This window comes from Amphiura filiformis, chromosome 10 (genome assembly GCF_039555335.1).
Source record: "Amphiura filiformis chromosome 10, Afil_fr2py, whole genome shotgun sequence".
Taxonomy (NCBI): Eukaryota; Metazoa; Echinodermata; class Ophiuroidea; order Amphilepidida; family Amphiuridae; genus Amphiura; species Amphiura filiformis.
This window is the reverse complement of record NC_092637.1, coordinates 65,825,776-65,840,025: the sequence shown is the minus strand read 5'-3', so window position 1 is coordinate 65,840,025 and position 14,250 is coordinate 65,825,776. Positions and strand designations below refer to the sequence as shown.

The 14,250-nt window shown below is 40.9% G+C and overlaps 1 protein-coding gene across 1 annotated transcript; it reads right to left on the bottom strand.

Moving 5' to 3' along the window:
- Positions 1 to 655: 655 nt before the first annotated feature.
- LOC140162051 (NXPE family member 3-like) lies at positions 656 to 12,732 on the bottom strand. The gene is made up of 4 exons (XM_072185342.1): positions 12,650 to 12,732; positions 10,589 to 11,358; positions 7,775 to 7,872; positions 656 to 1,107 (listed from the first exon to the last, which is right to left on the bottom strand). Exons 2-4 carry the CDS (start codon positions 11,083 to 11,085, stop codon positions 656 to 658), a joined length of 1,047 nt encoding a protein of 348 aa, XP_072041443.1. The 5' UTR covers positions 11,086 to 11,358; positions 12,650 to 12,732.
- Positions 12,733 to 14,250: the final 1,518 nt, after the last annotated feature.

The following is a 14,250-nucleotide window of genomic DNA, read 5'->3' as shown; positions in this document are numbered from 1 at the left end:
AAATTTCGAATATTCCTGTTGGTGAAAAACTACCATCTGGTGCATATGCAAGTTGGGTTGAATAGAAATACCTCAATAGGTTAAGGTCTGGTGTAGGAAGATGTAAAGTCAACCTCAGCAATGGGGATGTCGAAAGAATACATAATGTAACCTGTGATTGTGGAACATAACCACAAACAATGGATCACCTACTGTGTTGCCTTCAACTGGAGCAAACATGCACAACTGCTGACTTAGCAGTTTACAATGGGAATGCTGAAAAATGTGTGCAGCACTGGCGGAAACACATTTTAATCTTTCGTTACCAGTATTTCACTATCTTTAATAGGGGCCAAATGATTTGCTTCATCCTCCCAAATTTGAGCCCCTGGAAATTGGGCCCTACTCCATCTATTCCTGTGGTAAATCCGTAAGTCTTAAATCCGTAAGTCTGCACTCCAGGGATAGGCGCGTGCATCATTTTGTAACTTGTGTAATTTACTGACCTGTACTTAAATCTAATTAGTTAGAATTACAAGCTCCACATAATTCCCCCACATTCCCCAGGGAATGGACTGGGGAAATACTTGAATATTACACAAGTTCCACATCACGATTGATCTCGGTGTTTTGTCCACATATATGAGTGGTAAAAGTTTCAATTCCTCCTGTACGACTATATTAGGCATGTGCACAGATGCTCTGGACGGAAAGATAGATTCATGTCCCATACGTTTAAAAACCAGATCCCCGATCCCTGAAATATTTGTTCCATTAAGACCCCAAATTGATAATACATATAGTCACTCCAACCCCATCGTGTAAATGCTGCACGATGTTCGCGAAAGTGGGGCCCTTTGACAATGATCGGAACGTTCGGACATCTCAGTCTTAATCGACTAACAGCTTCTCTTAATTTGATATATCTTTGAGTTAGACTATCCCGAGTCCATTGTTGAAAATGAGCCCATGGACTCAACTCAATGATCAGGTAAGCGCACTCGTGGGTTTGTATTGAGTCTAATATATCTGCAAAATATATAAACAACTTATTGGGAATACGGGTTCCCGTGATTGTTTGTGGATGGAATCGGAGTCTTACAGAAAGGTTCAGCTCTTTGTAGTAATCTTCGAAAAGAAATTGTGAAATTCATGTCGATGACTCATTTGATTTAGACTGAAAAGTTTTCCTATGTTATGAGCCCATTGTCTGGACGTGGAATCACCTAATAACATCAGGTGTTTGTTTCGTAAGCATTCCCTCATATCACTTGAATTAGTCCACTGTTTATCTTCATATAAGAGCGATGTCCACGTGTAATTAAACCAATATCCGTGGCTTGGATACGACCATGATGATGGTAAGGTCGAGTTGTACTTTTCTTTATTAGATGTTGGTATCCAATAGTTGGAGTCTGAAAAAGAAACAAAGAACCACCATACGCCTGTTTTATGATTCGAAGAGAAACACATACATGCATGACACTCCCATTGGGTTTCTAACTCTTAACTCTGCAGTTAAAGTCGTGTTGTAACATTTCCATAAAAATATATTTGTATTTCATTCTATGGTTAATTTTCACCATCAAATGTGTCAGTTTTTAATTTTGAACAGAACAGGCAAAACAAAGAAAACCTGATATTTGTAACGTACATAAATGATAAGACAGATATTACATACATTTACAAACAATAAGAAAAAATAATTAGATGTCAGATACAATCTCTAAAAGCTCAAAATATTTTACACACACTTGCATAGTTAATATATTTGGGCGGTATCTATCACTATAAAAACAACTAACCTGTACAAGTTTAACAATGCATTTTACCTTTTATAACAATCGTTTTTGGACCTTTCGTCAATCGCTTGTTGAAGTATTTGCTGTGAACATATAATTGAAGTAAATATCAAGTTACATGACAAAATACGTTCATTGTTTTAGCAGGAAATTATATTATATACATCATGGACAAAACATTTAAAATGTCCTTTGATGTTTGCATCACACAGTTTGCCAATTAAACAAAGAATTAACCGAGGAAGCGCATTGCAACATGTATAATGGAAGGATCACACATCGCAACACTTTTTGACGGTCTCTTTGTATCACAAAATGAGATTAAAGACACTAGCAAACTTTATTGTTTAAACAAAAACTCGCTCACTGTGATATGTTCAGATAAGTCTCTTGCTTGAGAAAACACAACTCAATAAGATGTTTCAACCCCTTGCCAGCTCAAGGTCATGCACGCGATGTAACATCCCTCGACCAGGTTTCTAAGGTTCCTTCTGGAATATCTCTTCGGCAAGCAATGAGGACGTGTCTAAGTTCCTGCAGCGTGATTGGTTGGTTGTTCATGTTACCTATCCTGCGGGATACTTCTGCCCATAAATTCTCTATAGGGTGCATATCAGGGCTCAAAGTCGACCAGTCAAGGTGTTCTATATTCTCATTTTCTATGCGCCGTGGTGCTGTCATCTTGGATCACGAAATTGTTCCCGAAGTCTCTTCTTGTAAACGGAAGCATTGTATCAAGAACATGCAATTATTGGTCCTGGTTCATGTGTCCTTCTAGCATGTAGAGGTGTGATTTCGACCTACTGTGAAATGCTGTGATCTCACCACCGACCCAATACACACATATGTACACGTAACACATTGTGTCAATACGGCCGTATTGGCACGGTAAATGTTGTGCTGGATGGATATTCTGCATTACAGTAAATGTATGGGTACGGTGTACCCCGTTGTCAAATTACCGTATTTCTTACCGTATTTTCAACGTAGTGAATAAATATTTGAGGCAATATAACACTACAGAATATTAAAACTAATATTTTTAGAAGTTACATTTCAATGTCGTTACATCAAGGTTAATTTAAAACAAATATTTTAGAGACAGCCCGTCAACCTTAAGGTTACTCATTGTTGTTTGTTGATGCTGGGGCCCAGTATCAACCAAAAACATCAAGGCCGGCGGGCCCGAGGCCGACGACTCCCATATGACGACTAAACACTCCAAGTGGGACCCCAATAACAGGGCCCAGCAGGGCAAGAAAACAAGTGTAACCTAAAGGGTGACGAGCTAACGAAAATTCTGTTTTATTTACGGACAGCTCGTCATCCATTTCATACTTTTACTTTTTTTCACTCTTTACCCCATAATTTCCCTCATTCTTCAGGCCATCGGGGGCTAATTTATAGTTTAAGCTTGTTTGCTATAGCTTTGGAGCAACATTGTTCCTTTATAAGCCTGCGGCACAACCTTGAACAATATTGTTTTTGAGCAACATTGTCTTTGAGATAACGCCCCGTAGCCACCCCAGTCAGCCCCATACCTCATTTAGATTTTTAACATACCAATATTCTGCTTTTTATATTCCATGGGGTCGTATATTACCTCAAATATTTCTTCACTACGTTGAAAATACGTACTAAAGTAAATTATGAGCAACATAGGGCGCTAATACTGTACTAAAGTACGTGGTAGTTTGACAACAGGGTACACCGTGCCCATATGTATGCTGTAATACAGAATGGTCTATTTCTGTGGTCTATTCTCAACATAGTACCAATTCCTAAGTCAGGAGATCTTAGTCAAGCAGGGAACTATCGAGGGATTAGCTTAAGCTCAGTTGTTGCCAATATATTCAACAAAATGATACTCAACAGGATCAGGCCTGAAGTAGACAAAGTTCTTAGGATCAACCAGAATGGTTTCAGGGTTGGCCGAACAACAGTAAGCCACATACTGGCCCTAAGGAGGATCATAGAAGGAGTGAAGGCCTATGGAATCCCTAATCAACTTGTGCAAGGATGTATGAAAATACCAAGGCAAAAGTAGTTTCACCAGATGGAGAAACTGAACCGTTTGATATTCTTGCTGGTGTACTGCAAGGAGACACACTTGCCCATACCTCTTTGTGGTGGTATTGGACTATGCATTGAGGGAGGCAGTTGAAGGCAAAGAAGAGCAGCTTGGATTCCAGCTGGAGAAGAGAAGAAGTAGATGGATCGGACCTGAAGTGCTAACATATTTAGACTTTGCAGACGACATAGCCCTATTGTCTGAGGAAATCCACCAAGCACAAGAGCTACTGCAAAGGGTTGAATCATCTGTTGGAAAAGTAGGCCTCAAAAAACTAAGTTCATGTCTTTCAACCACAATCAACAGATATCTATACAGACAAACAATGGTACCAAACTAGAAGAGGTGAGCGATTTCAAGTATCTGGGTGCATGGATGGCTAGTACGGAAAAAGATGTAAAAACAGACTATGTAAAGAACTTGATGGTTGCTACACAAGAATGCTTAATTCAGTATACAACATCAATTGGAAGCAGCACATCACGAACAAAGAGCTATATGGTGACCTACCGAAACTTTCACAGAAGATCAGAGAGAACACGTTTCGCTGGGCACGCATACAGAAGCAAAAACGATCCTGTAGCTAAGCTGATCCATTGGACACCAAAACATGGAAACAGAAAACCTGGTAGACCCCCTCTAACATACGTGGATGTATTGAAACAGGACACTGGACTGGATGTTATGGATTTAGGAACGGCCATGCAGGACAGAAGGGTTTGGCGTGCTGTTGTAGTTCGAGGACACCACTCATCTTAAGCAAGTAAGCAAGTAAGCAATACAGAATATCGATCCCAGCACGACATTTACCGTGCCAATACGACCGTATTGACACAATGTTTTACATGTATATATGTGTGTATCGGGTGCACCACCATGTCTCGGAGTCCAGGCAGGATACAGTCCTCAAGCAGGACTTGACCGACCTGTCCTCGGACCTTGAATCGGCCATCTTGTCTGCAGAGGAGGAACCGGGCCTCGTCACTGAAGATCACATTACGCCAGTGGCCTATTAACAAATTCCTATGTCTCTGTGACCAAAACTAGCGAGCAGGACGATGGCTTTGCAGAATTATTGGCTTTCTTTACAGGTTCCCTGGTAACAGGCGCGTTTATGGACCTAGGCCATTCTGTTCGTGATGCAGGCTTCTCGCGGCCATTACGGCAAAGTCTCTGGAGAGATCGGTCTTCCCTGGCGGTTGTCTTTCGGGGCTGACCTGACCGTGGTCTAGGTGTAGTAGTTCCGGTCTCTCGACGTCTTTTCAAAATTTTAGAAGCTGTAGCTTTTGTAATTCCTAAAGCGGCACCAATATCCTTGATTACGTAAGACAATGACATGGGCGTATAGATCTGTGCTCAACTCGTACCCCATGATCAGAAATATCGTATACAACAGACAGATGCAACAGAGTTAAGCTGGTTTCTTCACACCGTTCACACCGTAATGCAAAAGCCAATAAGTATAACCTTGAATCATATAGACTAGGAGCCCCGACGATTTATTCAGCTGAGAAGAGACAAAAGGTTTGATGGCCTGGTTATGTTAGTATAGGCCCAAGATTCAATATTCCATATTGCTGCCGGGTCACAGCCTGTACGGGCAGCCTGGGGTTCACAAAATAGGGGGCCAAAAAATGCATTTATTCAGCTCAAGAGAGACATGGACAAAACTTGTTGGTTATCACTCCCAGGAGGATACTTATCATGCCTATAGCAATGACAGCAATTTTGGTCTGTACGGGGGCCCAGACAGTAGCCCCAAAGGGGCCCGCCCATATGGTATTATTCAGCTGAAGAGAGACAAGGACGAATCGTTTTGCATTGGAACTATTACACTTTGGGGTGCACAAAAATACCAATGACAGCAACTTTTTCCTGTACGGGGGCCCAGACAGTAGCCTCAAAGGGCCCAATGTCCCATAGCTGATTTATTCAGCTGAAGAGAGACATGGATGAATCTTTTTGCATTGGAACTATTACCCATTGGGGTTTACAAAAATACCAATGACAGCAACTTTTTCCTGTACGGGGGCCCAGACAGTAGCCTCAAGGGGCCCGATGCCCCATAACCGGTTATTCAGCTGAAGAAAGACATGGATAAATCTTTTTGCATTGGAACTATTACACATTGGGATGCACAAAAATACCAATGACAGCAACTTTTTCCTGTACGGGGGCCCAGACAGTAGCCTCAAAGGGCCCGATGTCCCATAGCAGGATATTCAGCTGAAGGAAAAAATGGATGAATCTTTTTGCATTGTAACTATTACACATTGGGGTTTACAAAAATATAATGACAGCAACTTTTTCCTGTACAGGGGCCCTGACAGTAGCCTCAAAGACCCCGATGTCCCATAACAGGTTATTCAGCTGAAGGAAGACATGCATAAATATTTTTGCATTGGAACTATTACCAATGACAGCAAATTGTTCCTGTGCGGGGGCCCAGACAGTAGCCTCAAAGGGCCTAATGTCCCATAACTGATTTTTCCAATTTTCCAAATGGCCAAAAGTCCCATAACTGATTTTTCCAATTTTGTCATCTTCCAAGAGAGAACTACACCAGGAATGCTTATCTTAATAAGGGTGAAATTAGACTCCGAAGATGACCGCGCTGGTGATCTACCAATGAACTACCCATTCAGCTGAAGAGACACATGGATGAATCTTTTGAATTGTAACTATTACCCATTGGGTATACAAAATACCAATGACACCAACTTTTTTCCTGTACGGGGGCCCAGACGGTAGCCTCAATGGGCCCAATATCCCATAACTGGTTATTCAGCTGAAGAGACATATGGATGGATCTTGTTAAATTGGAACTATTGTACATTGGGGTCTACACAAATACCAAGGATAGCAACTTTTTCCTGTACGGGGGCCCAGACAGTAGCCTCAAAGGGTTTAATGTCCCAAACTGGTTGTTCAGCCAAATAGACACATGGATGGATCTTTTTGAATTGGAACCATTGCATATTGACAAGTTATGGGACATCGGGCCCTTTGAGACTACTGTCTGGGTCCCCGAATAGGAAAACGTTGCTGTCATTGTTATTTTTGTAAACCTCAATATGCAATAGTTCCAATTTTTTTTTAATGATGTTTCATATAAATACAATGGTTTTAATATTATAATAATTTATTCTTTTGAATTTCCATGCAGATATGTTTATCTATATATTTGTTGTTGAAGTTGGTAATATTGCCATCAGTGGTTCACCGTAGCTTAGGAACAACAAGTGTGAAGGGTAAAGCATCAGACATGTGAAATAAGATCCTTATGCACGCTGCTCTTGAAGGATGGTGCTCCGTTGTCAGATATGTCTCCGACTACCCCATCTGGTAGGCTATTCCAAAACGTGAACTGAAGTGTGGATGAAGGTCCTGCCAGTAGGTATGGTTCTCGAAACTGGTACTGTGAGAGCATGGCAAGGTATGGACAGGCTTGAGCAGGTAGCCCTTCTGTCTACAAATGACTTTGGTAGCTGTGCCTTCAGATCTCGTGGGAACAAGCTGGTGTGCATTTTATGAAGGACTGTTGTTGCAGCCACTTGACGTTTTTGATGGAGAGATGTGATGTTCAGCTCTGTACTTGCTTCCTCTTCGCTCACGCTTATGATTCGAAGGTGTGCTGGCACTCATCTTAGACAGTGAGGCATATTCCATCACACTGCAAACTTTAGCCTTGTAAACAGTTGCTCTGCCTCTCTGACATCAAGTTTATTTGCAACTCTCCTCAGAGCACCCAACTTCTGTCCTGCTCTGTATGAGACGTTAGAATTGTGCTTTGTACAGTTCAGCTTGCTGTCGACTGCGACTCCCAGGATCTCCAGCTCCTCCTTCTCACCCAGTGTGGTGGTACCAAACAGAATATTTATCTTGGTTGGATTCCTCTTTCTTAATATTGCCATTGCCTTACCTTTCGATGTCTCGAAGGTCACCATTCGTCTGTCATGCCTCACAAACCTCACAAAACACGATGGAATCATCTGCGTAGATGTAGAATTGGGTTTCACACTAATCACCCAGGTCATCAACGAAGACAGAGAATAAAAGTGGGTTCAATATTGACCCCTAATGGAGGATGGCCAGATACAGACAACTTTGATGGAATGATCTGTCAGGTAGCTTCTAATCCAGATGAGCAGCTTGCCGGATACTCCTTTTGCCATGATCAAAGTCCATTATGACAGACATTATTGAATGCTCCTTTGATATCCAGGGCAGTCAGACGCAGGTCGTTGCCTCTGTCCAGGAAGTTGGACCACTCTTGGGTCAGAATGGTAAAGATATCAGTTATATTGTGGTATGGCCTAAATCCAAACTGTCTGTCTGATATCAGTTGGTTTTCAAGGAGGTAATTCTGAAGTTGGTTCTGTACAACAGCCTCCTTGCTCTTGCTGATGATGCAGAGCAGAGGTACATAGATGAATTAGACTTCGCATCTCTTGTAAATAGGGATGAAAAATGCCGTCTTCCATTGGCTTGGAAAAACTCCCTCTTGCCAGTTATGCGCTATATTCCCTCAGGACGCTTGCAATGATTTCATCAGGACCAGTAGCTTTATCTTTTCCTTTGAGCATGTTGCTGAAGCTGAACTTCAGGAGCAGATTTTTCTGTGCGAGGAAGCTAACATTTTATAGCGGCAAAGGTCTGGCAAAATGTTTCAGCTCTGACTTTTGATGTAGTGTAGACTTGACGCCCATTCTGCAGCACTGGTATATCAACTCTGATGGGCATACCAGACAGGGTGTTAGAGTTTATGGGGTATCGGGCCCTTTGAGGCTACTGTCTGGGCTCCCGTACAGGAAATTAGTTGCTGGCATTGGTTTTTTTACAAACCCCAATGGGTAATACTTCCATTACAAAACGATTCATCCATGTGTTTCTTCAGCTGAATAACCAGTTACGGGACATCGGGCCCTTTCAGGCTACTGTCTGGGTCCATGTACAGGAAAAAGTGTGTAAACCCTAATCATGCTAATTATGGGTAATAGTTCTAATGCAAAAAGATTCATCCATGTGTCTCTTCAGCTGAATAAATCACTTATGTGACATCGGGCCTGATAATCTTCACAAACGTATCGGGCCTTTAAGGCAACTGTCTGGGCCCCCGTACAGGAAAAAGTTGCTGTCATTGGTATTTTTTAGACCTCAATGTGCAATAATTCCAATTCAAAAAGATCCACTCACGTGTCTATTTTTCTTCAGTTGAATAACAAGTTATGGGATATTGGGCCCTTTGAGGCTATTGTCTGGGCCCATGTACAGGAAAAGGTTGCTGGCATTGGTATTTTGTTGACCCCCATGTACAAAAGTTCCAATTCAAAAAGATCCTCCCACGTGTCTCTTCAGCTGAATAACAAGTTATGGGATATTGGGCCCCTTGAGGCTACTGTATGGGGCCCCGTACAGGAAAAAGCTGCTGTCCTTTGTATTTTTGTAATCCCCAATGGGTAATAGTTCAAATTCAAAAAGATTCATCCATGTGTCTCTTCAGCTGAATAACCAGTTATGGGGCACCGGGCCCTTTGAAGCTACTGTCTGTGCCCCCGTACAGGAAAAAGTTGCTGTCATGTAGTGTCATTAGTATTTTTGTAATCCCCAATGGGTAATAGTTGCAATGCAAAAAGATTCATCCATTTCTTCCTTCAGCTGAATAACCTGTTATGGGGCATCGGACCCTTTGAGGCTACTGTCTAGACCCCCGTACAGGAAAAAGTTGCTGTCATTGGTATTTTTGTGCACCCCAAAGTGTAATAGTTCCAATGCAAAAAGATTCATCCTTGTCTCTCTTCAGCTGAATAACACCATATGGGCGGGCCCCTTTGGGGCTACTGTCTGGGCCCCCGTACATGCCAAAATTGCTGTCATTGCTATAGGCATGATACGTATCCTCCCGGGAGTGATATCCAACAAGTTTTGTCCATGTCTCTCTTGAGCTGAATAAATGTATTTTTTGGCCCCCTATTTTGTGACCCCCAGGCTGCCCGTACAGGCTGTGACCCGGCAGCAATATGGAATATTGAATCTTGGGCCTATACTAACATAACCAGGCCATCAAACCTTTTGTCTCTTCTCAGCTGAATAAATCGTCTGGGCTCCTAGTCTGATATCACTAAATAACTGCGAAAATGATGCCCGATGGTTCATTGACCAGACATAAGAAGCCATTGTCCTACATTACGTATTGTGTGATATGGGATGGAACCTAAGACCTGGCCAGAAATATGTGATACATTTTGCATGGCTGACTGGTCATTGATGGTAAGAAACCTGCACTTAAAAAGAGGGTTATGTAAAAAATAAAAATATTCCAAATTTTTTGTCCATGACTGTATAAGGCATGTTTGCGTGAAAAGGATATTTTTGAGGGGTGTGGGGGTGCAGCTATGGGAGGGGTATATGTTAAAATTGTTGGGGGAGGGGAGGGAGAGATGCAGGAACTAACAAAGAGAGTGGGGGGAGAGGTGAAGATGTGAGACGAAATGAGAGATGGAATGAGAGCTGTTAAAGGTAGAGGAGAGGACGGAGAGGAGAGGAGAGGAGAGAAGAGGAGAGGAGAGAAGAGGAGAGGAGAGGAGAGGAGAGGAGAGGAGAGAGAGAGGAGAGGAGAGGAGAGGAGAGGAGAGAGAGGAGAGGAGAGGAGATGAGAGGAGAAGAGAGGAGAGGAGTGTACATAAATAAAAGATATAACATATATATTTCATTTTAATCTTCCCAGATTACTTACCTTTGAAAGTAATCCTCGTAACCTGAAGCTGATTTTGCCGTCGCTGCATCCGTGTTTGGTCTATCAATGGCTATTATATCGAGTGGACGACATCGTCTATCTTTTGGAGGTCTACAAACAAATGTGTAATTTCCTAAACCGTTTGGCGATGGAAATTCACAAAGTGTTTTTATATTGGTGTCGTTTGATCTAGTTATCCAACATGAAGTATAAAATTTATTTGCTTTGTTTTTCAAATGCGACAAAATTGTAAAATTTTTATATGTTGCGCTCCAAAATACTTTCGGACCAATATCCCACAAGGTATCGTTCATAAACTCCACTGCCTTGCTGGGATGAACGAGAGTAACGTTGATTTCAGCAGTGCCACTCCACGCCGCATAGAAATACACACTGTATGTCCCATTCTCATGATCAATGACTCTCCCGGCGGTACTTGCCTCATGTGGATCATTAGCCGACATTGTAGCAAACCAAAAGTCCCCGCCAGATGACATCAATTGCTGCGACTCACTACGAGCTTCAATGGCAACATGTATGAAGGAACCCTTCGTTATCCGTTTTCCTGATGTGATCAATCGGTAATGGGAGAACTCCGGGTTTGTGACAACATCAAATTTCCTTGGAATTGTTTGAGTTACAGCATGTTCGATACCAGATGTGGTGTTACTTTTCAGCTGTGGTGTTGGTATGGTCTTGGTGGTAACCGTTAGTGATGATCGTACCTTTGGTTGAATGCCTCTTGTGTACGGAGTAGTGTTGCTGTTAACCTAAATGTTTAAGAGTGATATCAAATACATAAGTGATGAGTGATGATAGTTAATAATAATTTATTACAAAATGAATATTGTATAAACTAGTACAGGACCACGTATACTGGAATAGTAATCTGCATTTTGTAATAAAACATTTATTTATTTATTTATTTTATTTATTTATTTACATAACTGGCTAAAAAAAAACACCTCAAATAAAGAAAGTCCGCAGTCATGTAACCCGTCCTACACCAAAACCTGATCTTGTTATGACAATTTGATTGAAACGGTCGTGTGCAGAATCTTGTTAGCTGCAATTTGATACCAAATTTGCTGCCGAAAACTCTAAATTCACAGAGATTGATACCAGTTTATGAAATTTGGTGCATTTTCAAAAGTTGCAAATTAAAAACGGACCACGCGGACCTGTAGAGGTAAGAGCGAGACCATTGACATAGCCCGAAACAAACGCTAGGTCATATCGATCGCATCGTGCCCTAGTATCCATCAGCAAAGCACTGTAGCAATCAATGCGTTTTAAATTAACAATTGAATAAAGCGCGCACTTGGGATAGTCGACAGGGGCCGATCGTGGGCAAGCAAGCTTGACCATATTGCCACGCTAAGCAATTTCGACCGCGTGCTTCGTTTTGATTTGCAACTTTTGAAAATGCACTAAATGCCATAAACTGGTATCAATCTTTGTCACTTTTGAGTCTTTGGTATCAAATTTGGTATCAAATTGGAGCTAACAAGATTCTGCACACGACCGTATCAATCAAATTGTCATAACAAGATCGGATTTTGGTGTAGGACGGGTTACATGACTGCGGACTTTCTTTATTTGAGCAGTTTACATAAAAAATACACATACAAAGCATGTTATAAAATAAAAATTATAAAAAGGTTATACATGGTTTAAGTATAATTTTAGAAATGATCAAATAACTAAACTTTGCTTTGCGCTCGAAGAGCGTGACCTTTAGCAGTAGCCAATATTAGCCTAGCTATATAGACTCGTTACTGCATACAGTATCCGCTGAGTGCACCCAATCCGCGTAACTGCAGAGTAAGCTACTACTAGCATAGTAAGTTGGCGCGTATCTCGCATTTAGTGACTTCCAAATCGGCGTAAGTTACTAGACTAGTAAGAACCATTGTTATTTACTTGGCAACTTACTCTTCATCTTTTGAGGAGTAAGATGGCGAATATCATACAATTTTGTGACTTCAAAATCGGTTCAAGTTACTAGACTTATTATAAATAAGTTACTCCGTAACTATTGTTATTTACTCGACAACTTACTCTTCATCATTTATGGAGTAGGTAGGCGAGTAAGCAAATCGATTCAAAGATAGAGGAGACAATCATTGACATTGATGAATTTCTGGAAGTAAATAATAAGATATTTTGCAATATAGAGGGTATTCTATTGCGCAACACTTCGCCACAACCCTTTTGTATACTGTGTGATGTGCCCTCAGTAATTTAATTTAATTATTTAACTTTGTTTACAAGCTGAATGTATGTCATGAGAAGTGTGAGACAAGGGAAAACACCTTGGAAGCAATCACGCAATAGTTTGTGTGTTATGGCATGTTCTGGGCGAATTCCCTTTCATTCATCAGGTGATCAAAACAAACTGAATCAGAGTTATTAATATCATAGGGGATTTTCATGACGATTTTATCAATTTTAAAATCGATTGGGGGCACTTGCTCTGGCCCCTATGCCCGCCCCATGAAGATACGCCACCGTGATATTAAATTTATAGAGCCTTGATATCTTTGATGAAATAAATAAATAACATCAACAACAACATCAGAAAGCAATTATTTGTAAATTGAATTTGGGAATATTCAACAAGACAGACTTAGCAGTCATACAAATTTCTGAATTATATAAAGTGAAAAACAATCAATCACTGTAGTCAGCGAATCAATCAAATATACAAAAAATATAAAAGAACGGAGCAAGAAAGAATAAAGAAATAGTGAATAAAAAAAGAAAGAAAGAAAGAAAGAAAGAAAAAAAAAGAAATGAAAAAAGAAAAGGAGAAAGAGGGAAGAACAGAAGTAAAAATGAGAAAAGAGGGAAAAAAAACCTAAATTTAAGCCACACGGGGACTCGAACCCACAAAAATTAATCATAATAGATTCGAAGTCCAACGCTCTATCCGCTCGGCCACACATCAGCTTACGCAATTGGTTGTCCTCGAAGGGCATATATAATTGGTTAGCAAATGTTCTCAGTACAGATCCAAATAAGTAAAATTAGGTACTCACTAGAAATATTTCTGCCCTAATCCAGGCAATCAAAACAACCTGTTGGCTCAAAGAGGCCATCTGGATTAGGAGCAGAGGCAACACCACCATGAACAAGGACGAGGGTTGCGTACAGACTTGATCGAATCTATCGATCAGATTCGATCAATCGGCAAGCAACCCGTCCTTGTTCATGTGGTGTTGCGTCATCAATATCAGTCACAAAGATTGCCGATAACAACTAGAAACACCACCACTCACCAAACCAGAGTGAACAAGATTCCTGATAGGAATCGAAATATTTCTAGTGAGTACCTAATTTTACTTATTTGGATATGTACTGAGAACATTTGCTAACCAGTGATTTATGAACGATCCTGATGAATTTGTTCAGAGGCATATATAATTATAATTTGACGTGATTACAATTGCGTCCGCATAAATGGCTCTTAGAATAAACACGCATGTCGGCGCTGAAATTTTGGACGAACCCGATGGAGAAAGACCTCGTTTTTTGCAAAACTAGCTTCAATTTGAAGTGAAAATCAAATGGAATAGCAATTGGCAGAATGTTGAGAAATAATGTAGGTATTCAGATGTCTAAATTAACGTCCCGTAATCAAGATATCGATAATTTCACAA

What these genes read in the sequence shown, in the direction of transcription:
- LOC140162051 (XM_072185342.1), bottom strand. Translation starts at nt 11,085, where the DNA reads ATGTCATCTGGCGGGGACTTTTGGTTTGCTACAATGTCGGCTAATGAT. An exon ending in TACGAGGATTACTTTCAAAG is followed by an intron (nt 7,873 to 10,588) that starts GTAAGTAATCTG and finishes CTGGGTGATTAG; the next exon opens with TGTGAAACCCAATTCTACAT. An exon ending in GACCTTCGAGACATCGAAAG is followed by an intron (nt 1,108 to 7,774) that starts GTAAGGCAATGG and finishes TTCTTTTCGAAG; the next exon opens with ATTACTACAAAGAGCTGAAC.